Raw genomic sequence first — 26,075 nt, 5'->3', positions numbered from 1 at the left:
TCATCCCCATCCCAGTTTCCCTCGTCAGCCATCCCAGCTGTGTATTCTGTCCCAGAAACTGCGGAGGTTTCTAGTCAAAGCCCTGCATCGGAGTGGCTCAGCTGATCATTATAAGCCCATGCATTTCCACAGGCTTCAAAATCTTAAAGTAGAAAGGAAACATACAATTCTCAAATCTACTGTCTTTGTGAAACCTACATTTGTTTAAAATATTTTACTATAATGTTTTGCTGAGAACAATTTTAGATAAGTACATCAAGCATTCGTTAGTTGTCACTTTAAGTATTTGTTTCAGAACCTGAGTGACCTGTGCTATAACCATATAACAATTACAGCACGGAAACAGGCCATCTCAGCCCTTCTAGTCCGTGCCAAATGCTTACTCCCACTGACCTGCACTCAGCCCATAACTCAGCTGCATCCTGATCTATCCTACAGAATGGATTGAATCATACAAAGAGTTCCCGGATGTGCTTAATGACGGTATGTATCAAAAGCAAAGACTTACTAAAGTCTCCCAAACTTTGCAGGTGAGATGGTAACTTAAAACACTTTATTCTTCTTGAACTAACTACGCTTTCCATTTCACAACCACCCCACTTCCCCCACCAATTAATTGTTGGCTTCTCCCAGGAGATTAAATAATTGCAGTTGAGTAGGAGAAATGTGAGTCATAAACATGAGAAAATCTCCAGTTGCTGGAAATCCAACAAAACACATAAAATGCTGGAGGAATTCAGCAGGTCAGGCAGCATCTATGGAAAAGAATAATAATTGACATTTCAGTACTGAGGAAGGGTCTCAGCCCAAAATGTCGACTGTTTATTTATCTCCATGGATGCTGCCTGACCTGCTGAGTTCCTTCAGCATTTTGTGTGCATGATCAGATTCTCCCATCATGATGACATGGGACAACCTTGATAAGCCATCTGTGTTTTTTTCTGCCTCACTTAGTACCTAGTTTTTGTGGTGAGAAGATATTGTGAAGTGAGGTTCATGAAACATTTTGCAAATATATCCCTAAAAAATTTCAAGGGCTTACCTAATACAAAATAACAGCTAAATTAAGAAGACTGTGCCATTTTACTCATGATACTTTTATTATTGATAATTGTCCTGGAGGCAGAAATACACACATCCACAGACATCCACACATGTACACAGAGACACATCTGACTGCACATTAACAAGCCATCTTATTGATCCACAGGAGATGCTCCTCCACATCTTTATATTTATATTTGCCCATCTGTTTGAGCGTACAAAGCAACTGACTTGTCTGTGGACAGTGATTATATTTGCATGCACAAGATATGTTATCTCTACAATAAACTTTGTGATTTGTTGGTGGAGTATCTGTCCTTTATGAATGCCTACTTTTACATATTCATGAATGATGTTGACAGAATTAGATCATCCAGTGTGGTTTAAATCATGGAGTCTGAATACAGTCGGTGCGGAAGTGCTTGCAGTGTAATTGTCACCTGGAATAGTCTGTGCAGAAAATGACCACAGTAAAGGTGTCTAACATATCTATTGCATGAAAATATATTAAATTTAATGAAGGCACATATATGTTTTGTTACAGGCAAATGTAGTCCAATATATATACATGTTTAGTTTATAGAAAATGTGGTTGCGCTCACTTTCAAATGAGTAAACAGTTTTCAACTTACATTTCTCTTAGTACCCTTATCACATTTTATTATTAAATAGTTTTATGCAAATTTTATCAGCATAAGAAACGTGTTTCATTAATTATTGGAGAGGAAAGGTAACCCATGGTAACCACTTGGCAGAAAGCATACTTTTTTGTTTAAATTAATTTATCACTTAACTAGTGAACCCTATTTTGAACATTCAAATCAAATCAAAACAATTTTCAGGCATTATGTCGCTGCTAAGTCACCTCATTTTGACACAAAATGCTGAAACTGATTAATAGAACTGCAGTGGCTTTTTAGCATCCAACGTGGGGATCTATGAACATAAATTTGTTTGATTTGAAGCAAATATTTAAACCAATGAGCATAGAATTGGGAAAAACTCTGCAGACAAAGGTTATCCTTCATTAATAAATGCAAGATTGTAAGATATAGTGCAATACCTAAAATTAAATGTTTCAAAAAATCTGTTGGTTCTGAGAGCAAATTGAAATAGATATCATGACTTGATAAGGCTGCTGGTTATCATTTTCACTCAACCACCTCTTTTTTAATTCCCCAGCTAAAACTCTATGTTGCATTTCTACATAGTCTAATACAAGAGAAGTAGGATCACAACTCTGGTATGCCTGAATGGTGGAATAGTTAAACTATATTAAGACAATAATTTAAAAAGACTGTTCACAAAACATTATAATACACATTAAAGTAATTCAATAAAGAAAATGGCACAGATCCAATCATTCATCACTCCTACACTCTTCATCATTATCATCAATCATTGAGTCTCTCTGAAAGTGGTCTTGAGTTGTGTACATTTTGGTTTTAACTGGGCAATTTTGATTCATCAAAATAGCCTAAAATTTAAAAAGAAAATGAATTATTATCTGCAAAATGTTAGCAAACAGTGGTTTAATGTACGTTATTCATTTTTGCTTACCATCTTTTCTTCCTTGGCAGGTGGGCTTCGAAGGAAAAAGCAGAGTGGAGCATATAGAATGTCAATGATTCCAATAATTGCCATTAACCATGGAAACCCTATGGTCTTAGCAATGGCACCACCACTTGATGGGCCTGGACAAACCGTAAAGAAGAGAGAAAACACCCATCACTAGAGGCAAATTAATGATCAAGTGATATTCTGGATACAAACATTATCAACTTTTAAAGGAAATTCTTGGTCCTGGTCTAAAATTAACTAATAAATAAAATATACTAATTAGCCAAGAGCGATATCGGAATCAGGTTTATTATCACTGACATACATCATGAAATTTGTTGGTTTGCGGCAGCAGTACATTCCAATATATAAAATATACTATAAATTACAATAGGAAATATATATTTAATTCGCAAGACTAAGCCTGCTTTGCTGCTTGTTACTATTGATGGTGAGGACATGGATGTGCTGAGGATCTACAAGTACCCAGGGGTGCACCTGGATGACCAAGTTGAGTGGAGGCTGTGTACAAGAAGGGTCACTATTGCCTCTACTTCTTGAGGAATCTGAGTTCCTTTGGAGTATGCAGGCCTCTCCTTCACACCTTCTACCAGTCTGTTGGGATCAATAAAGTATCCATTTGTCTGTCAATCTATCTATGTATTAAAATCATTTGTTATATGACGTAAGCAATCAGGTCTTACCATGACTGTCATTGTTCTTGCCAAATTTTTCCATAGAAGTGGTTTGCCATTGCCTTCTTCTGAGTAGTGTCTTTACAAGACGGGTGACCCCAGCCATTATCAATACTCTTCAGAGATTATCTGCCTGGTGTCAGTGGTCGCATCACCAGGACTTCTACACCGGCTGCTCATACGACCATCCACCACCTGCTCCCATGCTTCACCTGAGCCTGATCATTGTGTGTGTGGGAGGGGACTAAACGGGTGCTACGCTGGCCTGCCACCCAAATTAAATAAGTAGTCCAATCAGAACAAAAGTAATTAGTGTTCATGGTTGATTGTTCAGAAACCTGATGGCTGAGGGAAAGAAGCTGTTCCTGGATTGAGCATGGTAAGAATTACTACTGTGAGAATTCATGTGAGATATTATAAAGAAAGAATTGTCTCTAATATCAACACCATAATTCTTGTGAGATGCTGTAAAGAAGCATTGCCTCTAATATCAACACCATAAAGTCACAGAAAAGTACAGCACAGAAACAGACCATTCAGCCCATCTCGTTAACCTGCCTGTTCCCATTGACCTGCACCAAGACCATCGCCCTCCATACTCTTACCATCTGTGTCCCTATCCGAACTTCTCTTAAACACTGAAGCCAAGCTCACATGCACCACTTGCACTGGCAGCTCGTTACACACTTTCACAACCCTTTGAGTGAAGAAGTTTCCTCTCATGTTCCCCTTAAATTTTTCACCTTTCATTTCTTAACCCGTGACCTCTGGTTATACCCTTCATAATTTCGTATACCTCTATCAAACCTCCTCTCAATCTTCTCCATTCCAAGGAATAAATCCTAAACCTATTCAATCTTTCCTTATAACTCAGTTCTTCCAGTCCCGGGAAAATCACAACAACAAAACACACAATATAGTGGTCAGTTTATAATAACAAATGATTTCTTGCAAATTTCTATACATCTAATTCCAGAAAATGCTCATGACTGCAAATTAGCTGACCAATTGTAAACAGTGAGCTTTCTACATCACTCAAATAGAAGCACACTTGTTTCTTTGTGCTCACCCATTCTAATATCTATGTAAAATGCAAAATTTTGCCAGAAATGTTATGATTGTTATGTGTGCAAATTATTAATTGGTTCAGCTCAACATTGTGGGCTGAATGGCCTGGTCCTGTGTAAGTACAATGTGAATTTTCAGTTGTAATAACAAATAAGCACTATGTGTTAATTTTTGTCTGTTATTTTCCATTAAATTACAGTGATGATATCACAGTTAAATAGTTGTTCATCCAGTTAGGGACACCGGTATCATTTATCATTTTGTGGGCAAAATTCTTCCTGATATGATAACAGGAGTAGTGGTCTTCAATCTTTAAATCATTTTTGGGCTCTAGAAGACCACAATAATTCAACCATATCTCCCTACTTAAGCAGTTTCCCAGTTTTCATAGATTGCTCCAAAGAATAGCTTGTCAAAAATTCAAGTGCAGTTTTGTTACTGACTTATAAGGTATTGATTTCTCATTTTGCTTAGGTTACGGAAACAGTCAGGAGGGCTAAATTAGAAGCTGCCAGTCTTTCACCTCTGAAAGCTTTGTTCAAATCTTACTGGTGTAATTGATATTAAACAAATTGTTCCTCCTGTCAGCAACAAACCATCTGCTGGAAGAACTCAGCAGGTCAAACAGCATCTATAGGACGAAAAGAATCAACAACATTTCCAGACAAAACTCTGCATCAGGACTATTTTTTTCCTCTTACAGGTGGCACTGGACATGAAGAATTCCAGCAAATTGTATTGCTCCAGATTCCAGCATTCGCAGTCTCTCCTGTCTCCTTTGTCCATCCTTTCAGTTTGCATAAAAGAAAAGCCGTGCACATTGTTCCCTTGATATCTTTCAAACCTGTTTTTTTCTCTATAAACATCAAGGTACAGACTGACTTGTTGGTAAACAAACTCAGTGGAGTACTTTCTGTATCACCATAATTTTTACCTACCATAACTGTGAGTGCCAAGACACTTGCTGTTGGCTGGATAGGTCAGTTTGTTAAACCCTGGAATCACACCTGAACAGGTTTTGGCCACCGAGTTCCCTTCCCCCATCAACCTCCCCCCTGTTTGCTGCTATTTAATATCAGTTCAATTGGCTACCTGGCTTCCAGAATCTTTGATAATATCAAGATGGCTTAGCAGCCAACTACGTTAGTCGGAAGAGGATACAGGAGCCTCAAGACTCACAACATCAGGTTCAGGAACCGTTATAACCCCTCATCCATCAGGCTCTTGAACCAGAGGGAATAACTTCACTCACCCCATCACTAAACTGTTCTCACAACGTATGGACTCACTTCCATTGACTCTTCATCTCATGTTCTCAATGTTTACTGATCAGTTATTTATTGTTACTACTCTTATTTTTATTTTCCCAGTTTGTTGTCCATTGCACGATGGTTATTTGCCAGTCTTGTGTGCAGTCTTCACTGATTCTATTGTGTTTATTGGATTTACTGAGTATGCCCACAAGAAAACAAATCTCAGGGTTGAATATGGTGACATATGTATTTTGGTAATAGATTTATTTGATGTGGAACATTAAAGAATTCCCATGAACTGCAAACAATTAACATTTTAAACAACAATAATAACAAAGTGCACTCAGTACAGGGGTTCCCACGGATCCCTTGCTTAATGGTATTGGTCTGTGGCATAAAAAAGGTTGAGAACCCCTGACTTAGGGTAAGTTCACCCTGCAGCTAACAAGATCTAACAACATTGCTTGATGGCATTGAGTTTCAGAAATAGAGAACGTATTGTGTTTCTATAGAAATGGTGTTGTTTCTGCCACACTGACATCTATTATCTTGATAAGTACAATCATTCATAATATTCAATTAATATCAGTCCAGCATACGCAGGGTTAAGATCAAAATCCTAAAAGGTCAATTGTTCTAAAATATGCCAATTCTTGGTTCCAATAGCAATAACCAAATGCCATCTGGTTGCCTCACTTCAGGAAGGACGTGGAAACCATAGAAAGGGTGCAGAGGAGATTTACAAGGATGTTGCCTGGATTGGGGAGCATCCCTTATGAGAATAGGTTGAGTGAACTCGGCCTTTTCTCCTTGGAGCGACGGAGGATGAGAGGTAACCTGATAGAGGTGTACAAGATGATGAGAGGCATTGATCATGTGGATAGTCAGAGGCTTTTTCCCAGGGCTGAAATGGTTGCCACAAGAGGGTACAGGTTTAAGGTGCTGGGGAGTAGGTACAGAGGAGATGTCAGGGGTAACTTTTTTCATGTAGAGTGGTGAGTGTGTGGAATGGGCTGCCAGCAACGGTAGTGGAGGCAGATATGTTAGGATCTTTTAAGAGACTTTTGGATAGGTATATGGAGCTTAGTAAAATAGAGGCTATGGGTAACCCTAGTAATTTCTAAGGTAGGGACATGTTCAGCACAACTTTGTGGGCCGAAGGGCCTGTATTGTGCTGTAGGTTTTCTATGTTTGTATATTTCTATTTGTATCTAGGATAAATTCGATATTGTACCAATCATTAAAATAATGATTCTTAAAATATCTTTTGAGGAAGGTCTGAGGTAGGAAAGTACGTTGTGAAGAGGACATAAGGAAGCTAGAAAGGATTCACTGATGATAAATGAGTGAGCGAAGATCTGGTAAATGAAGCAGGAAGTGTGAAAATCAGAAACCTTCAGATGTACAGTAGAGAGCATCATAACAAGCTGCATGGTTCAGAACTGCACTTTGGCAGACAAGAGGGGTCTACAACAGGTAGTCAAAACTGCCCAACACATCACCGGCACCAGCCTACCTGCCATTAAAGCCATATATACAGAAAGGTGTCAGAATTGGGCCAGCAATGAAGGACCCCACCCACCCTGCTCATGGACCCTTGGTCCCACTCCCATCAGGGAGGAGACTATGTAACATCCACACCAGGACCAGCAGACTCAAAAACAGTTACTTTCCCAACACCTCCAACCACCAGCACGACCTTATCATTTGCTGTGTTCAGACACCTCTGTGCATAGCATCACTTCATGGACATACAATCAATCTATATCTATAAGCTATCTTATGTATTTACATATATTTATTGTGTTTTGTTATTATTGTGTTGTTTATCTTTTTTGTGCAGAAAATGACATTAAACAATCATGAAACTTGAAGAATATGATTGAAAAGGTGAGAGATTCCAGAACTCTGAGATGCAGCATGATCTAAATGATCATGGGTTGTGTCCAGGATATAAACGGAATGAATAAAGGGAACAGAATGCTACAGTTCTTTGCTTGGGGATTACAGATTCATTGCTTCTGCTATACAGGACATTTGTGAAACCGTATCAGACTCACAAGTATTGGTCTAATTAAGGAAGGATGGTAATAGTTTATAAGCAATTTTAGGAAGGTTTACTAGATTGGTGTCTGCAAAATCACTGCTTGGAGAGAGAACCATGTGGAAAATAATTTTTATGATTATTTTGTAGCATGAAGACTTACAGATGACCTCGTCAATGTCAGAGGCTGTCATTCTTCAGCTGTAACTGGTTCACTTCCACTCCATTCCTTTCCAGTTTTGATGAAGGGCCTTGACTATTTATAACCCGTCCGTAGATGCTCCTTGACTTTCTGACTTCCTCCAGCGTTTTTGTGTGTGCTGCTCGAGAGTTCCAGCATCTGCAGAATCGCTTGAGTCAGTCATGCTCTGCTATTTATCCTACAAGCCTGATTACACTTACCTTTCTCGAGGGTTGTAGTCCCGCGTTCAGAGTCTTAACTCACATGAATAAAATCAGCAGCTCACATTGTGCACACAGTTGGTAATCACGTAAAACATAACTCTTGAAATTTCCTCTGTCATTTTCAATTTCTCCAATAGAGCTCATTTCCTGAGAATGAAGAAGTTCCCAAACTTCCTCAGAGGAATTCTGTCAGGGTTCTCTTATTTCCAGCACTCAAGAAGTAGCAGACACTTTCTCAGTAATTATGACCATTGGCTTCCTGTGAAACAGTCAGTCCCATTTGATCCTCTGGTCTTGACACTGGAGCCAGGATTCATGTTCTATAATCTGCATTTTTTTCATACAAATGTTTGTCTGCTTTTATTTACAATAAGTTGGTATATATAATTTTCTGGATAGACAGGGTCTGATTAGGAACAGTCAACATGGATTTGTGAGTGGAAGGTCATGTTTGAAAAATCTTATTGAATTTTTTGAAGAGGTTATGAGGAAAGTTGACGAGGGTAAAGCAGTGGATGTTGTCTATATGGACTTCAGTAAGGCCTTTGACAAGTTTCCGCAAGGAAGGTTAACTAAGAAGTTTCAATCGTTAGGTATTAATATTGAAGTAGTAAAATGGATTTAACAGTGGCTGGATGGGAGATGCCAGAGAGTAGTGGTGGATAACTGTTTGTCAGGTTGGAGGCCGGTGACTAGTGATGCGCCTCAGGGATCTATACTGGGACCAATGTTGTTTGTCATATACTTTAATGATCTGGATGATGGGGTGGTAAATTGGATTAGTAAGCATGCAGATAATACTAAGATAGGTGGCGTTGTGGATAATGAAGTAGGTTTTCAAAGCTTGCTGAGAGGTTTCGGCTAGTTAAAAGAGTTAGAAGAGTGGGCTGAAAGATGGCAGATGGAGCTTAATGCTGATAAGTGTGAGGTGCTCATTTTGGTAGGACTAATCAATATAGGACATACATGGTAAATGGTAGGGCATTGAAGAATGCAGTAGAACAGAGCAATCCAGGAATAATGGTGCATAGTTCCCTGAAGGTGGAATCTCATGTGGATAGGGTGGTGAAGAAAGATTTTGGTACGCTGGCCTTTATAAATCAGAGCATTGAGTATAGGAGTTGGGATGTAATGTTAAAATTGTACAAGGCATTGGTAAGGCCAAATTTGGAGTATTGTGTACAGTTCTGGTCACCGAATTATAGGAAAGATGTCAACAAAAAAGAGAGAGTACGGAGAATATTTACGAGAATGTTACCTGGGTTTCAGCACCTAAGTTACAAGGAAAGATTGAACAAGTTAGGTCTTTATTCTTTGGAGCATAGAAGGTTGAGGGGGAACTTGATAGAGGTATTTAAAATTATGAGGGGGATAGATAAAGTTGGCTTGGATAGGTTTTTTCCATTGAGAGTAGGGGAGATTCAAACAAGAGGACATGAGTTGAGACTTAGGGGGCAAAAGTTTAAGGGTAACATGAGGGGGAATTTCTTTACTCAGAGAGTGGTAGCTGTGTGGAATGAGCTTCCAGCAGAAATGGTAGAGGCAGGTTCGGTATTGTCATTTAAAGTAAAACTGGATAGGTATATGGACAGGAAAGGAATGGAGGGTTATGGGCTGAGTGCAGGTCAGTGGGACTAGGTGAGAGTAAGTGTTCGGCACCGACTAGAAGGACCGAGATGGCCTGTTTCCGTGCTGTAATTGTTATATGGTTATAAGCCACTGTATGATCTTAAATATTATTGTGGGAAGAAATCTTGATGTTCCATTATTAACTGATTGTAGTTTATTAAAGTTCAAAGTAAATAAATGTGTTATCAAAGTACACATGTAACCCTGAGATTCATTTTCTTGCAGGCATACTCAATAATCACCATAACAGAATCAACGAAAGACCACACCAACATGGGGATCAACCAGGGTGCAAAAGACACAATCTATGCAAATACAAAATGAAAGAAATAAGAATAACACATAAATAAGCAATAAATATGGAGAATATGAGAAGAAGAGTCCTTGAAAGTGAGTCCACAGGTTGTGGAGAGTGGCAGGCAAGCGATTTTAAGTGAAGTTATCCCCTTTGGTTTAAGAGCCAGATTGTTGAGGGGAAATAACCGTTCCTGAACCTGGTGGTGTGAGTCTGGAGGCTCCTGTACCCTTTTCCTGATAGCAGCAGTGAGAAGAGAACATGTCCTATGTGGTGGGGGCTGAGGCGAGGTCGCTGACGATGGATGCTGATTTCCTGCGACAAAATTCCATGTAGATAAGCTCAATGGTGGGGGCGGGGGTGTTCAATTACTGATTTGAAATTGATATTAACTATTTAAGAGAGTTTTTGCTGCCTTGTTGGAAAATAATGGACCTACATTATTATGTGTTAATATGTATGTGTTAATATATGACAGATGTATGTGTTGGGGAGCACTTCGGGTCCAGTGATCACAATAGCATTAGCTTCAATATAATTATGGAGAAGGACAGGACTGGACCCAGGGTTGAGATTTTTGAATGGAGAAAGGCTAACTTTGAGGAGATGCGAAGGGATTTAGAGAGAGTGGATTGGGTCAAGTTGTTTTATGGGAGGGATGTAATAGAGAAATGGAGGTCATTTAAGGGTGAAATTATGAGGGTACAGAATCTTTATGTTCCTGTTACGTTGAAAGGAAAGATTAAAGGTTTGAAAGCACCATGGTTTTCAAGGGATATTAGAAATTTGGTTCGGAAAAAGAGGGATGTCTACAATAGATATAGGCAGCATGGAGTAAAGGAATTGCTCGAGGAATATAAAGAATGTAAAAGGAATCTTAAGAAAGAGATTAGAAAAGCTAAAAGATGATATGAGGTTGGTTTAGCAAATAAGGTGAAAGTAAATCCGAAAGGTTTCTACAGTTATATTAAAAGCAAGAGGATAGTGAGGGATAAAATTGGCCCCTTAGAGAATCAGAGTGGTCAGCTATGTGTGGAGCCGAGGGAGATGGGAGAGATTTTGAACGATTTCTTCTCTTCGGTATTCACTAAGGAGAAGGATATTGAATTGTGTAAGGCGTGGGAAACAAGTAAGGAAGTTATGGAACCTATGACAATTAAAGAGGTGGAAGTACTGGCGCTTTTAAGAAATTTAAAAGTGGATAAATCTCCGGGTCCTGACAGGATATTCCCCAGGACCTTGAGGGAAGTTTGTGTAGAAATAGCAGGAGCTCTGACGGAGATCTTTAAGATGTCATTAGAAATGGGGATTGTGCCGGAGGATTGGCATATTGCTCATGTGGTTCCATTGATTAAAAAGGGTTCTAGAAGTAAGCCTAGCAATTATAGACCTGTCAGTTTGACATCAGTGGTGGGTAAATTAATGGAAAGTATTCTTAGAGGTAGTATTAATAATTATCTGGATAGACAGGATCTGATTAGGAGTAGCCAGCATGGATTTGTGCGTGGAAGGTCATGTTTGACAAACCTTATTGAATTTTTTGAAGAAGTTACGAGGAATGTTGATGAGGGTAAGGCAGTGGATGTAGTCTATATGGACTTCAGCAAAGCCTTTGACAAAGTTCCACATGGAAGGTTAGTTAAGAAGGTTCAGTCGTTAGGTATTAATGCTGGAGTAATAAAATGGATTCAACAGTGGCTAGATGGGAGATGCCAGAGAGTAGTGGTGGATAATTGTTTATCAGGATGGAGGCCAGTGACTAGCGGGGTGCCTCGGGGATCTGTTTTGGGCCCAATGTTGTTTGTAATATACATAAATGATCTGGATGATGGGGTGGTAAATTGGATTAGTAAGTATGCCGATGATACTAAGGTAGGAGGTGTTATGGATAATGAGGTGGGTTTTCAAAGCTTGCAGGGAGATTTATGCCAGTTAGAAGAATGGGCTGAACGTTGGCAGATGGAGTTTAATGCTGAGAAGTGTGACATTCTACATTTTGGCAGGAATAATCCAAATAGAACATACAGGGTAAATGGTAGGGTATTGAGGAATGCAGAGGAACAGAGAGATCTAGGAATAACAGTGCATAGTTCCCTGAAGGTGGAGTCTCATGTAGATAGGGTGGTGAAGAAGGCTTTTGGAACGCTGGCCTTTATAAATCAAAGCATTGAATACAGAAGTTGGAATGCAATGTTAAAATTGTACAAAGCATTGGTAAGGCCAAATTTAGAATATTGTGTGCAGTTCTGGTCACCGAATTATAGGAAAGATATCAATAAATTAGAGAGAGTGCAGAGACGATTTACTAGGATGTTACCTGGGTTTCAGCACTTAAGTTACAGAGAAAGGTTGAACAAGTTAGGTCTTTATTCATTGGAGCATAGAAGGTTGAGGGGGGATTTGATCGAGGTATTTAAAATTTTGAGAGGGATAGATAGAGTTGACGTGAATAGGCTGTTTCCATTGAGAGTAGGGGAGATTCAAACGAGAGGACATGATTTGAGAGTTAGGGGGCAGAAGTTTAAGGGAAACACGAGGGGGTATTTCTTTACTCAGAGAGTGATAGCTGTGTGGAATGAGCTTCCTGTAGAAGTAGTAGAGGCCAGTTCAGTTGTGTCATTTAAGGTAAAATTGGATAGGTATATGGACAAGAAAGGAGTGGAGGGTTAGTGTCTGATTGCGGGTAGGTGGGACTAGGTGAGATTAAGAGTTCGGCACGGACTAGGAGGGTCGAGATGGCCTGTTTCCGTGCTGTGATTGTTATATGGTTATAAAGGAAAAGGAGAAGCACAATTGTATAGGCCATTTATCAAACTGTAACCTTATGCTAATTGCATTGTGAAACCTGACAATTTTTCTTTCTCCTGCCTGCACTGCACTGTTGTTCACACTAAGCTCTTCTCATCTCTGCCCTTAACACCTTCCATTTTCAAAAGCTACCTCTCACAGGTTCCCAAACAATCGAATTTTGTGTAGAAATCTCTCTACCGTGACACTTAAATTGGCAGAGTAGTCCTCCAACAGCATTTGGCAGCTTTGACAGAGATTCCCTAATGGCACTGAAGATAAAATTGTGTGAAATGTAGGAGTTTGTTCATTAGGAAGTATGAATAAGATTTGGAATATATTATTTTAATGACCAAAGTAAAGTTAGGCATGTCAATGGGATGACTTTGATAGCAATTCGAATTGTTAGTTAGAAATGAGCACCACTTTCAAGAGTTCAATTCCAACGACATCTGTAAAGAGTCTGTACGTTCTCTTGATAGAATTCATGGGTTTTCTCCAGGTGCTCTGGTTTCCTCCCACAGTTGAAAAACATACCAGTTAGTAGGTTATTGGTCATTTTAAATTGTACCATGATTAGACTCGGGCTAAGTCAGGTGTTGCTGGGTGGTGCAACTCGAAGGAATGGGAGGGACTTTTCTGTGCTCTATCTCTAACTAAATAAATAGATAGAAACCCACTCTTCTCAGTTTGACAGAAACCATCTGTATGGCAGGGTTGTATGTTATCTACAGCATTGTGATGTACAGTTTTATTCTAATAAGACACTTCATGTCTTCAAATTAAGTATGCACTATACTCCTTCAAATTATGAACCTGATTTATTTGCAATGTTTTGGAAGTGAGAGTCATCACTTTAAAAAATTGATCTCCTAACAAATGGAAGAGTGCTCGATGCTGCACTTTACAAAATAAAAGCAAAGATGAAAGGCAGAAAATTACACCACTTGCAGGTAAAATGGAGGACTAGTTCTGTCACCTGCTGATAGTTATGTCTGAGACATTCACAAGTGGTGTTAAATCTGCCTGGCTGCTATCACTGCAGTTTCCTGGGGCAAGTAATTTGTATGATCAAACGTATCTGGACACACTGGTGGAGCAGGAAGAAAATGGAGCATTAAACAACTTCAAGCAATAGCAGAAACTGAGGTGACCGACAACATCTTTCCTACCGTCAGCCCCGACTTCGCTTCATGCTGTTTATGTCCACATCACCACTTATTTATTTATTTGAAGATACAACATGAAACAGGCCATTCCAGCCCTTTGATCCAGCAACCCCTGACTTAACCCTAACCTAACCATGGGATAATTTATAGTACCAGCTATCCAGTCCGCCCTTGGGCTGTGGAAGGAAACTGGAGGGCACATTCCACGGGGAGGATGCACAAGCTCCTTACAAAGGATGCCGGGATTGAACTCCGACCTCCGATGCCCCGAGCTGTAATAGTGTTGCACTAACCGCTGAGTTAGTACTCCACATTCCACCCGTGTTCTTTTCTTTCTCTGCTTGAATGGAATAGAACTTTATTCCCATTGCTCAAGACAACGAGATTGTGATGCTACTGCAGTCCATACAAAACAAATATTTACAATGCACATGGTACAGCATAATTTAAAACAAAATTCCCATATTAACCCATAACAAATGACTTTGATAGTCCAGAACACTCAAAGGCTACTGGTCAGCTGGGATGCAGCGTTATTCAGCTGCACAACAGCCCTCGGGAAAGCTGAAGACTCAGGCTTAAGTTTCCCACTGGAACAAGTAATCGATAAATACAATCAGCCTCACTGGACATCTCCATACTGTTTCTAAAGCTGTGATCCTTTTCTCGAGCATCCATGAGGAGGATACAATGCAATACTCAGGTACTTCACTCAGAGCTAATAATAGACCTAGATTTGTATTTGACTGATATTATAACTTTTTGTTTTGCCAGCTACTCTTTGAACTGTCTGAACGTCTTGTGTTGAATCTATTATCAACTAGGACATTTAATATTTGAAAATGCTGGAGGTTAATTGCTTTCATCAGAAGCCTTTAGTATTTAATTAACGTTGGCCAGAATTTGTAGTGATAGTTCCTTTGATCATTTTGATGCAAACATAAGAAACAGGAACAGGAGTCGGCCATCTGGCCCGTGAAGCCTGCTCTGCCATTCAATAAGATCATGGCTGATCTCCACCTACCTGCCTTTTCCCCACAACCCTTAATCCCCCTACTGTGCAAAAATCTATCCAACCTTGTCTTTAATATATTTACTGAGGTAGCCTCCACTGCTTCATTGGGCAGAGAGTTTCACAGGTTCACAGATTCTCTGGGAAAAGCAGTTCCTACTGATCTCTGTCCTAAATCTACTCACCCAAATCCGGAGCTATGACCCCTAGTTCGCGTCTCACCACTGCTGGAAACAACTTTCCTGCCTTGATCTTATCTAAAATTGACAGCAGATTCAGAGAAACTAATGAGTCCTATCATTGCCATCAGTTCCATGATATGTGAACTTTTTACTCACTACAATTAATATGGACGACATGAGACAGCAGATTCTGAGTCTGGACATGAAGGCTGCCGGAAGAACTCAGTGGGTCGTGGCATCTGTGGGGAGGGGGGAAGGAATTATTGATGGTTCAGGTCAGTACTATTAAGCATTTATTTGACCAAGATTAACCAAATTATTAACAATTCACTGAGCTTCAGTATATGCTAGCATCCCCTCAAACGATCCTTATTGTGACACTATTCCAGCTTGGGGCAACAGAGTTTGGAGTTCATTTCTGACATCATCTGTAAGGAGTCTAAACATCCTCCGCATTAAATGCATGGCATTCCTCCGGGTGTTCTGGTTTCCTCCCAGAGTTCAAAAATGTACTGGTTGGTAGGTTAATTCATCATTGTAAATTGTCCCATAATTAGGCTAGGGTTAAATCAGGGGATTGCTGGGCAGTGGGGTTCGAAGGGCTAGAAGGGCCTACTCCACACTGTATCTCCATAAATAAATGCCCTGCAAAGTGAACTTTGTAGGAGTATGAACTTAAGAACAATTTTCAACATTGCTAGCAGTTTTATTCGCATGCTTTCTTTAATATGATTAATTAAAATCCAGGTTTTATATTTTGTGCTCTGCTTTCTGCAAGATTCCTTTTATTTTAAAGGCTGATCAGCCAGCTGTTTCCTCCTTTGATGATACAAAAGTTCATCACAGATACAATGAAATCCTAATGAGATGAAATCACTTACACTAAAGATGCTAAATTGTTCTGGGTATGTTATTTGATGCAACTGCAAAAAAAATAAATCTGAAGCCAATGCATATTCACTGGCGGTGTGAAACATTTGCAAACTTTCTTCCAAGTGGAGTCTCCAATTCAAGAATCTGCAGATGCTGGAATCTGGAGCAACAAATTATCTTATCCCTATTCCCATTTCAACATGTTGGTCCATAGCCTCCTCTTGTATCAAGATGTGGCCACTCTCAGGGTGGAGGAGCAACACCTTGTATTCCAGCTGCCTAGTCTCCAACCTGATGGCACGAAAATTGATTTCTCCTTCTGGTAATTTTTTGTTCTTTACCCCTCCCTCTTCCCTGTTCTTCTATTCCCCACTTCTTACGTCTTCTCCTCACCTGCTTATCACTTCCCCCTGGTGCCCTCCTTCTTCCCTTTCTCCTATGGTCCACTCTCCTCTCCTAACATATTCCTCCCTCTCCAACCCTTGACCTTTCCCACTCACCTGGCTTCACCTATCACCTTCTAGCTTGTCCTCCTTACCTTCTCTACAGCTTTTTAATCGGGTACTTTCCCCCTGCCTTTCCAGTCCTGAAGAAGTGTCTTGGCCCAAAACATTGACTCTTTATTGATTTCCAAAGGTGATGCATGATCGGCTGAGTTCTCCAGCATTTTGTGTGTGTTGCAGCACACTATAGGCAATACCTGTCGAGGAAAAGAACGTCGCCATTTTGGTTTGAAACCCTGCATCAAGCCCAAATTATTTCCATTGGTACTGTTCAACCAGGTTCCTCTTCCACACAAGTCCTAACACATACAATCTTGTGGTATGTCACAGAGTGCTGTAAACGTACCTAATGCAAATCCCATGCAAAATGCAATATCTGCAATTGCATAAACACTTCCGTATACAGAGACATGACGGAGGTCCACTAAGTAACCCATAATTGGCATCATTGAGGAATCCACCATTCCTAGAAAGAATTAGAACATTGATTTAGGGATGACAATTCAGGAACAGCAAGCTACCCTTTAATAACCTATGTATGTTTCAATATTGTTCCTTATTATGTGCCGTTTTGTAAGACGTAAGCGATCATGGTCTACCTATGACCATGAACGTTCTTGGCAAATTTTTCTGCAGAACTGGTTTGCCATTGCCTTCTTCTGGGCTGTGTCTTTACAAGACAGGTGACCCCAGCCATTATTAATACCCCTCAGAGATGGTCTGCCTGATGTCACATAACCAGGGTGTAATATGCACCAGCTGCTCGTACAACCATCCACCACCTGCTCCCATGGCTTCAGGTGACCCTGCTTAGGGGTTAACCATGCCCAAGATGTATCTCCACCCGCCAGCCTATTAATCAATAGACTTATTTAAAAGGGCAGAGGAATTTGAAATATTGCCCCATTAACATAGATGTAGAAAAACATTAAAAAGCATTTGGAGCTGTATTTAGACGAGAAAGGCATAGAGGGGTATTGGCCTCTGGGCAAATCTGATTAATACACATAAGCATCGTGGTTTGCATGGGTCAGGGGTACAAAGAGGGGTACAGATAGGATAAATGCAAACCGACTTTTTACACTGCAGATGAGTAAGATTACATCTAGAGTTCATGGGTTAAGGGTGAAAGGCAAAATGTTTAAGGGGGAAGGTAGATTTGAGGAATTAGAGAGGCTACAGAGGGACTTAGACAGATTAGGAGAATGGGCAAAGTGACAGATGAAATACAGTGTTGGGAAGTGTATGGTCATCCACTTTGGTAGAAGAAACAAAAGGGTTGACTATTCTGTAAATGGAGAGAAAATACAAAAAAACTGAGGTGCAAAGGGATTTGGGAGTCCTTGTGCAGGATTCCCTGAAGGTTAATTTGCAGATTGAGTTTGTGGTGAGGAAGGCAAATGTGATGTTAGCATTCATTTTAAGAGGATTGGAATTTAAAAGCAAAGATGCAATGTGAATCTCCTTTGAACCCTCTCCAGTTTCAGCACATCCTTTCTAAAATAAGGGGCCAAAGCTGTTCACAATACTTCAAGTGAGGCCTCACCAATGCTTTATAAACTTTCGACATTATATCCTTGTCCTCTTACAATGGATGTTAACAATATTTAGCCACTCTGCCTCCCTCATCACAGACTCAACCTGCAAATTAATCTTTAGGGAATTCTGCACAAGGACTCCAAAGTCCCTTTGCACCTCAGTTTTTATTTTGTATTTTCTCTCCATTGAGAAAATAGTCAACCCTTTCATTTCTTCTACCAAAGTGCACAGACACTTACTTCCATCTGTCATTTCTTTGCCCATTCTCCTAATCTGTCTAAATCCTTCTGTAGCCTCTCTACTTTCTCAAAACTAATTGCCCCTCCACTTATCTTCATATCATCTGCAAACTTTGCAACAAAAATATCAATTCCATCATCCAAATCATTGACATATAACATAAAAAGAACCAGCCCTAACACAGACCCCTGTGGAACACCATTAGTCACCAACCGCCGCCCAGAGAGGCTCCCTTTATTCCCACTCTTTGCCTCATGCTGATCAGCCACTGCTTTATCCATGCTAGTATCTTTCCTGAAATACCATGGGATCATAGTTTGTTAAGCCGCCTCATGTGTGGCACATTGTCAAAGGCCTTCTGAAAATCCAGGTACACAATATCAAGTGATTCTCATTTGTCTATCCTGTTTGTTATTTCTTAAAAGAATTCCAACAGATTTGTCAGGTAAGGCTTTCCTTTGTGGAAACCATTCTGACTGTGGCCTGTTTTATCATGTGTCTCCAATTACACTGAGACCTTGTCATTAATAATCGATGCCAACTTCTTGCGAATTACTGTAATCAGACTAACTGGCCTATAATTTCCCTTCTTCTGCTCCTCTCCCTTCTTCAAGAGTGACTCTTCCAATACCATTACAGAATCTAATGATTCTTGAAAGGCAGAGGTTGATAGATCCTTGATTTGTCAGGGCATGAAGAGATATAAAGAGATAGTATGCAAATGAGGCTGAGAGGGACAATGAATCAGCCACGATGGAATGGCAGAACAGATTCAGTGGGCCGAATGGCCTAGTTCTGCTCCAATATCTCATAGTCTTATGGTCTTAAAATGTGGCTAATATTCAAGTGCATAAAATGAAAAAGTTAAAATAACAATTAATCTTCTAGAATATTAGTAAATGATTGAAGCTATTTTTAATTGTCCAGATAGTACAATCCATGTGGTTTAACACAACTCATAATGATCTAACCACAATTCTCTAAAATTTGTTATTTGACTATTTCACTGACCTAGGGAAGAACAAGACTGGACACTAAATCTGCTGGAATAGAGACAAGGTAAGGCAATGTTTTAGATAGGGTTCTCAACCTGGAGGTTCACGGACCCCTTGCTGAACTTTAGGAGTCAATACAATACAAATACAATAATATTTACTAGAGTAAATATTACAAAAATTTAAATTATAAATCATAAATAAAAAATAGAAAAGGGAAAGTAAAGTAGTGCAAGTCAGGTCTGGATATTTGGAAGGTGCGGCCCAGATCCGGGTCAGGATCTGTTCAGCAGTCTTATCACAGTTGGAATGAAGCTGTTCCCAAATCTGGCCGTACGAATCTTCAAGCTCCTGAACCTTCTCCCGGAGGGAAGAGGGACAAAAAGTGTGTTGGCTGGGTGGGTCTTGTCACAGCACTATAGTCTAAAATGTTAATATGATATTATATGATAAGTATTTTTGTGAATGGGGAAAAAGCTATAACCTGATTTGTGAATTCTGTTTCATAGATAAACCATATTTTCTAGTTTCTTAAATATCACAGGTAAGATCTAATGGTAAAGTTTTTATCTCTTTGTTTGATGTGGATTCCGGACAACAACCCAACCTGTACACTTCAGTACATCTGAACCTCAGGATAACATACAGGAGTTATTTAATTTATGCTGAGCTAGTCATGATTGAGGCTGAACTTAAACTAGACAATATCCTGTCTTATACAATAGAGTTTCAAGCATTTCAGTTAAACCTTCAGTTAAGAAAAGATTGTCTTGCAAAGAACCTACAGTACTTCTCACCTATGGCAAAACCAACTCCAAAGTTTGGTACAATAAGTCCATAAATATTTTTGGCAAATGGCACCTGTTAATGAAACAGAGGTGTTATTTATCTCGAAAACAAAACATATTCTCTTAGTTCCTAATTTCTTCTGAAACTGCTTTTCTTCAGTGTCAGTAACAATTTCAGAATTGTAAACGTCCATTCTTTGATTTATCAGCGGAAAATGGGTTTGTACTTCTTGCTAGTTTAAGGTCCTAACTGCAATATGAACATTTTAATAACAGTGAGAATCAATTCTGTGTACAACGTCAACAACTATTAATATTTTGCTTTTCTAACTTTTGATGGGAAAATGTTGAACACTTAAGATGCCAGGAATAACTTCTCAGTGTTAGCAGGTGGATGACTTTGCTCAGCAATGAATTATGGGCAAAGAAAGTCTGTCAAATGTCAGGTTTTTGTTCATTAATGAGGGCAATAGCAATTTTGGAACTGAAAATGTTAACTGAAAATGTCTCCTAAAAAATAATCGTTGCCCAGATTTAATACACATGGTTATAGAATGGATTCTAGTCAAATTATATTGAAAATATTTTCCTTCCAAGCGAATACGACAGTGGTTCAGTGGGTAACGCTGTGTCTCATAGCTCCATTGATCCTGGTTTGATCCCAAGCTCCAATCTGTCTATGGGTACTGCATGCTCTTTCTGTGACCAAAGACTTTCTTCCCATATCCCAAAGGTTGTTGGGTAACACTACCCCTAGGATGGACCTGATGAGCACAAGAGAGAATCATTACAGTATAAAGAAATTATTGAGAGAATGGTGTAGGTAGGATCGGCCCAATGATTGAAGCAAATAATCGAGGGAATGGTGTATACAGGGTTAGCCCATTGATTGAGGGAAATAATCAAGGGAATGGTATATTGAGCCCATCAAGTCTATGGTGGCTCTCAGAGAAAATGTCCTCTCTGTTCCATAAATTATAAGAAGTCGGGGCATACAGGTAAAACAGCCAACACTTATTACTGTTAAAACAAAGAAATTATGCCTTAGCTGCGAAAATTTTAAATCATGAACCACTTTCACAAATAAGTACTTAACATATCTGTAAATGGACTGGAGAAGGTTAGTTTAATTTGAAAGCATTAATATATTTCAGGAAATAAACATGTCACATTTCATTACAGGACGTCTAAAATAGACCTTACACGAGATTACTTAGCCTCGAGGTAGTTGGTGATCTTATTGTTGTTGCTAAACTTACACAAACAATGCTTATTCCAACGATTATCATTCCCAGGAGAGAACACAACCACCTGAGAAGAAATTGGATCTGATCAGAACAGGATTTACAGACAATGCTCATCACTTTGTTTCAAGGAGCTTGCAACATTAATATGGCAAGTGGCGGAGAAATGTTTTTGTCTGGTTGCTAAACCTATATATTTACTTTTATCAAATAAGCCCATATGAGTTCATTTCCTCAGCAAGTAAACATCCAACTTAGTTGAAGATTTGAATCTCTGGATATCTATCAATCTGTTGCATTATTAAACTCGTCAGACTCCATTGCATAGATTTTGAGAGCCATGTTTGATAAGCGGTTCACAAGATCATTTCCTACCTGCCCATTTTGTGCGCAAGGACACCAAAGATGTTAGTTCCAATTATATATGAGACACTTGCTGGAACAAAAGCAATGCCTGCAAATCAAAACATAGCTTATCAGTATTAATGTCACTCAGACGTAATGAAATCACTGACTGCCAGCAGGAGGTATTGATAACTGGAAGGGTAATAAAATGCTGCCATATGAATGAACAGTTCTCATTTCCTGTTGAACTGGAATAACAGCCGTTCAAAGATAATATTGGTCTTGCGTCAGTTTTGAAACTAGTCTTTACTTTTAAACTGTTGCTTTTATTTGGTAATGCCTTCTGGAAATGTGTTGTTTACCGAACACAATTCATACAATATTCACTAAGTATTTGTTATGGTTAACCAATAAACATTTAAAATTTGGTCATTAGTGTTTTTCTTTTGTGTATCATCAGCCTGACCATTCTCTTTCTCTTCTACTTTTTGGGAGACAGTACAGGAACTTGAAAACGCATGATGTCCAGACTTAAAAAATTTTCTTCCCACGGCAATCTGACTCCAGGCACAAGCTGGTTTCTCGCCCTCTCCTTTCCAGTCCCGATGAAGGGTCTCAGCCCAAAACATTGACTTTTGATTTCTTTTCACGGACGTTACCTGACCTGCTGAGTCCCTCCAGCACTTTAAGTGTGTGACTGCTGAATGAATCACCTCTTTCACATACCCTCACCCACATGCTGCCATGTTCTCATGCTCTCAGTTAGTCAGCTATTGTCACTTCAGTATCTTGTGCACTGCAATCGCACCTTTCTGCTGTTCTGTGCCCATCATTGTATTTACTGTTGCAACTGGTGTTGCTTCCTCCATCAACAAAGGAATGTCACTGCACTTCAACTACACTCAATGGCCTCTTTATTAGGTACACCAGTACATTGCTCATGAATGCAAATATCTGATCAGCCAATCATGTGGCTGCAAATCAGTTCACAAAATCTTGCAGATATGGTCAAGAGGTTCAGTTGTTGTTCAGACCAAACATCAGAATGGGGAAGAAATGTGATCTAAGTGACTTTGACCGTGGAATGATTGTTGGTGCCTAATGGGTGGTTTGAGTATCTCTGAACTTGCTGATCTCCTGGGATTTTCACACACAGCAGTTTCTTGAGTTTACAGAGAATGGTGCAAAAAAATAATCCAGTAAGTGGCAGCTCTGTGGGCAAAAACACCTTGCAAATAAGAGAATTCAGAGGAGAGTGGCCAGACTGAGAGGAAGGCAACAGTAACTCAAATAACCATATATTACTAAAGTGGTGTGGAGAGGACCATCTCTGAATGCATAACACATTGAACCTATATTTTGTTAGAAGTTTGAGGAGATTTGGCTTGTCAACTAAAACACTTGAAAACTTCTAACTTTGTGGAGAGCATTTAGAGCCCCAGACAGTCCTTCCAGGTGAGGTGACACTTCACCTGTGAGTCTGTTGGGAGCCTATACTGTGTTCAGTGCTCCCAGTGTGGTCTCCTGTATATCTGGCAGGGTAGCTTCCAATCTGATGGCATGAACATTGATTTCTCAAACTTCCGGTAATGACCCCCACCCCCCTTCACCATTCCCCACCCCCCTTTTGTCTTCTCCTAGCAGATTCCGCCTATTCCGGTCTTGTATCTCTTTCACTAATCAACTTCCCAGCTCTTTACTTTATCCCTGTCCCTCCTAGTTTCACCTACCACCTTGTATTTCCCTCTGCCCTCCCCTCCACCCTTTAAATCTACCCCTCATCTTTTTTCTCCAGTCCTGCCGAAGGATCTCACCCCGAAACATCAACTGTACTCTTTTCCATAGAAGCTGCCCTACCTGCTGAGTTCCTCCAGCATTTTGTGTGCGTTGGGTGGAGATCATTCTGACTGGCTGCATCTGGTATGGCGGGGGGGGGGGGGCGGTGTTTACGGGACCAGATTTAAGTTGGTTCCAGAACTTGTAATATTAGTCAGCTCCATCATGGTACTGGCCTCCATAGTATCCAGAACATATTCAAGGAGAGGTGCATCCTTCATTAAGGATTCCCACCACCAAGGACATGCCCTCTTCTCATTATTACTATTGGGAAGGAGGTACAGAAGCCTGAAGGCACACACTCTATAATTCGGGAACAGCTCCTTCCTCTCTGCCATCCGATTTCTAAATGAACATTCAACCTATGAACACTGCCTCACTACTTTCTACTTTTGTTTTTATTGCACTACTTATTTTAACTTAACAATTTAATACACTCAATTTAATATACCTACTGTAAATCATTTTTCTCTATTTATTGTGCATTTCTTTGTACTGCTGCTGTAAAGTTAATGAATTTCTCAGCATATGTTGATGATACGAAACCTGATTCTGATTCAGATTCTGACCTTGGAGTGGATGGGTGTCAGCAGTGGAGAGCAGTCCTGTACCTAATAAAGTGGCCAGTGAGTGTATTGAACTATAAACTAATCACTCAAAAGACCAGTGTACCTCAGACATAACAAGTATTCAACTCCTTTAAAGGCAACTCATACTAAAATTTAACAGTAAGATGTGCAGCAGGTAAACCGTGTTGTACATTTGAATTTGGAACTAATGGAGAATTAGAAAAAAATTGCCCGTGATGTTTGATATGATGGTGCAAAAGGTATTTCAAGAAAGGTAAGTGAGACTGGAAACCAACTCCTTCAGCAGATTCATAAGACCTTAGTAATCAGTCATGGGGAAGCAGTCACAGTGTATTAGACAATAGCAGCAGGAGTAGGCCATTCGGCCCTTAGAGCCAGCATTCATTTATGATGTCTAGGGGAATTCTTCCATTGTCTTCCCTGGTGATTAACAAGGATTTCAAACAAAAAGTGGTACAAGTTTATATTTACCCAATTGCCATTTTGCTGAGCACATGGTCTCCATCATCCAAATAGGCAAGGCTGGTTCCAACATGGCAATGCCCATGTTTGCAAAGCATATGGCTCCTTAGTAACAGAAACAAGTGATTAATGATGCCCACCAGTTATTCATTCTCATGCATTGCCAAGAGAAGTCAATAAAATGAAGTTAATTCAGAAGGGCTTTCAAGAGAAATACATACTTTATCTTAAGTTATTCTAAGAAAGAAAATACAAAATAAAATCCAGCTGTGTGAGTAATCATACAAAATATTTCTATTTTTTTTCACATTTTAATATTTATTATTAAAAGGTTAAACCACTTATGTAAACAAGTCTGTTCAATTTTCAACAGGTTTAATCAAAAACCGAACACGTCTATATTTGCATTACTGTTTGCCAAGATGTTATCTATTATTGCATCAAGCCAGATGATAGACTAACCTTTGAGGCAAACCTAAAACCATTCAAAAATTATTACTTTTGTAAGGTGTGAGAACACTTCATCTTAGTCTCACATGAATACCATGTCCAACCTACAGGAAAGTTGGCTGCATTTATATCCTACTGTCCTGAGATTTGTAGTTACCAAGTGACAAGACTACCTTAAATGTTAATGTCAAGAGTCTGATATTTATATTGCAAGCCATCTGGGCCCATGTTAAATTAGATTTTGTATCAAGGCAATATTCATATCTTTACGTCACAAAATACACAGCAATTGAACTTTGGAAAGTGAAGCATGTAATTGTAATGAGAAACAAAATGGAAGAAATTCAAGTGGATCAGGAAGTATCAGCAGAGAGGGAGGCAGTGAATCTCTCAGGTTAATGACTGGAGGGTTTTTATCATTAAGGACTCTCACCACACGGGATATCCTCTTCCTCATTACTACCATCAGGGAGCAGGCACAGGAGCCTGAAGGCCCACACTCAACATTTGAGGCACTGCACCTTTCTTCTCTACTATCAGAATTCTGAATGATTCATGAATCTATGAAAACTTTCTCACTGTTCCCCTTTTGCACTGTTTATTTACATATTTATTGCACTTATAATAATGTTTATGCTTTGCACTGTACTTCAGCAACAAAAAAAATTCACTGACATATGCCAGTGAAAATAAACCAGATTTTGATTTCCCGCATAACTTTGAAATTCCATGATCAACTAGTTTATTTTTTTAACCAATATGTATTTTATTCTTGGGGAAGACTAACAAGCAGCAAATTTTATTATAGAAAAATGCACAGCAGTTTAAAAGGAACAACATTTTATTGAAAAAGAGACATAAAAGACGACAAAAGTGCATCCTTCCTAATTTAGGGAGATATTTTTGGTCTATAAATTCCAGTGTCCATCCTCTCCAGGTTACAATTGCAATTGAAGTCATCTGGAACACTGCTGACTATCTCACCTGGTTAGGCCAAGTGGCTCTTCACTAATCGCCCATTCGTAATGCCTGCCACAAAGCAATAGCAAACTTCCTGCTTTAAGAAT

At 39.5% G+C, this 26,075-nt stretch overlaps 1 protein-coding gene across 4 annotated transcripts in view; it reads right to left on the bottom strand.

The window, feature by feature from the left end:
• Window positions 1-1,076: 1,076 nt before the first annotated feature.
• The window catches only part of slc18a2 (solute carrier family 18 member 2), a 97,681-nt gene continuing 72,682 nt past the window's right edge, over window positions 1,077-26,075 (bottom strand). For all 4 annotated transcript variants that reach the window (XM_059947944.1, XM_059947942.1, XM_059947941.1 and 1 more), the window contains 7 exons: window positions 24,568-24,663; window positions 21,701-21,779; window positions 21,341-21,392; window positions 20,091-20,154; window positions 16,866-16,985; window positions 2,605-2,738; window positions 1,077-2,521 (listed from right to left, as the gene is read on the bottom strand). In XM_059947944.1, the coding sequence (XP_059803927.1) occupies window positions 2,405-2,521; window positions 2,605-2,738; window positions 16,866-16,985; window positions 20,091-20,154; window positions 21,341-21,392; window positions 21,701-21,779; window positions 24,568-24,663 (662 nt within the window). In that variant the 3' untranslated portion in view covers window positions 1,077-2,404. The remainder of the gene's footprint in view (window positions 2,522-2,604; window positions 2,739-16,865; window positions 16,986-20,090; window positions 20,155-21,340; window positions 21,393-21,700; window positions 21,780-24,567; window positions 24,664-26,075) is intronic.

This window comes from Hypanus sabinus, chromosome 22, assembly GCF_030144855.1.
Source record: "Hypanus sabinus isolate sHypSab1 chromosome 22, sHypSab1.hap1, whole genome shotgun sequence".
NCBI lineage: Eukaryota > Metazoa > Chordata > Chondrichthyes > Myliobatiformes > Dasyatidae > Hypanus > Hypanus sabinus.
This window is presented reverse-complemented; position numbering and strand designations above follow the sequence as displayed.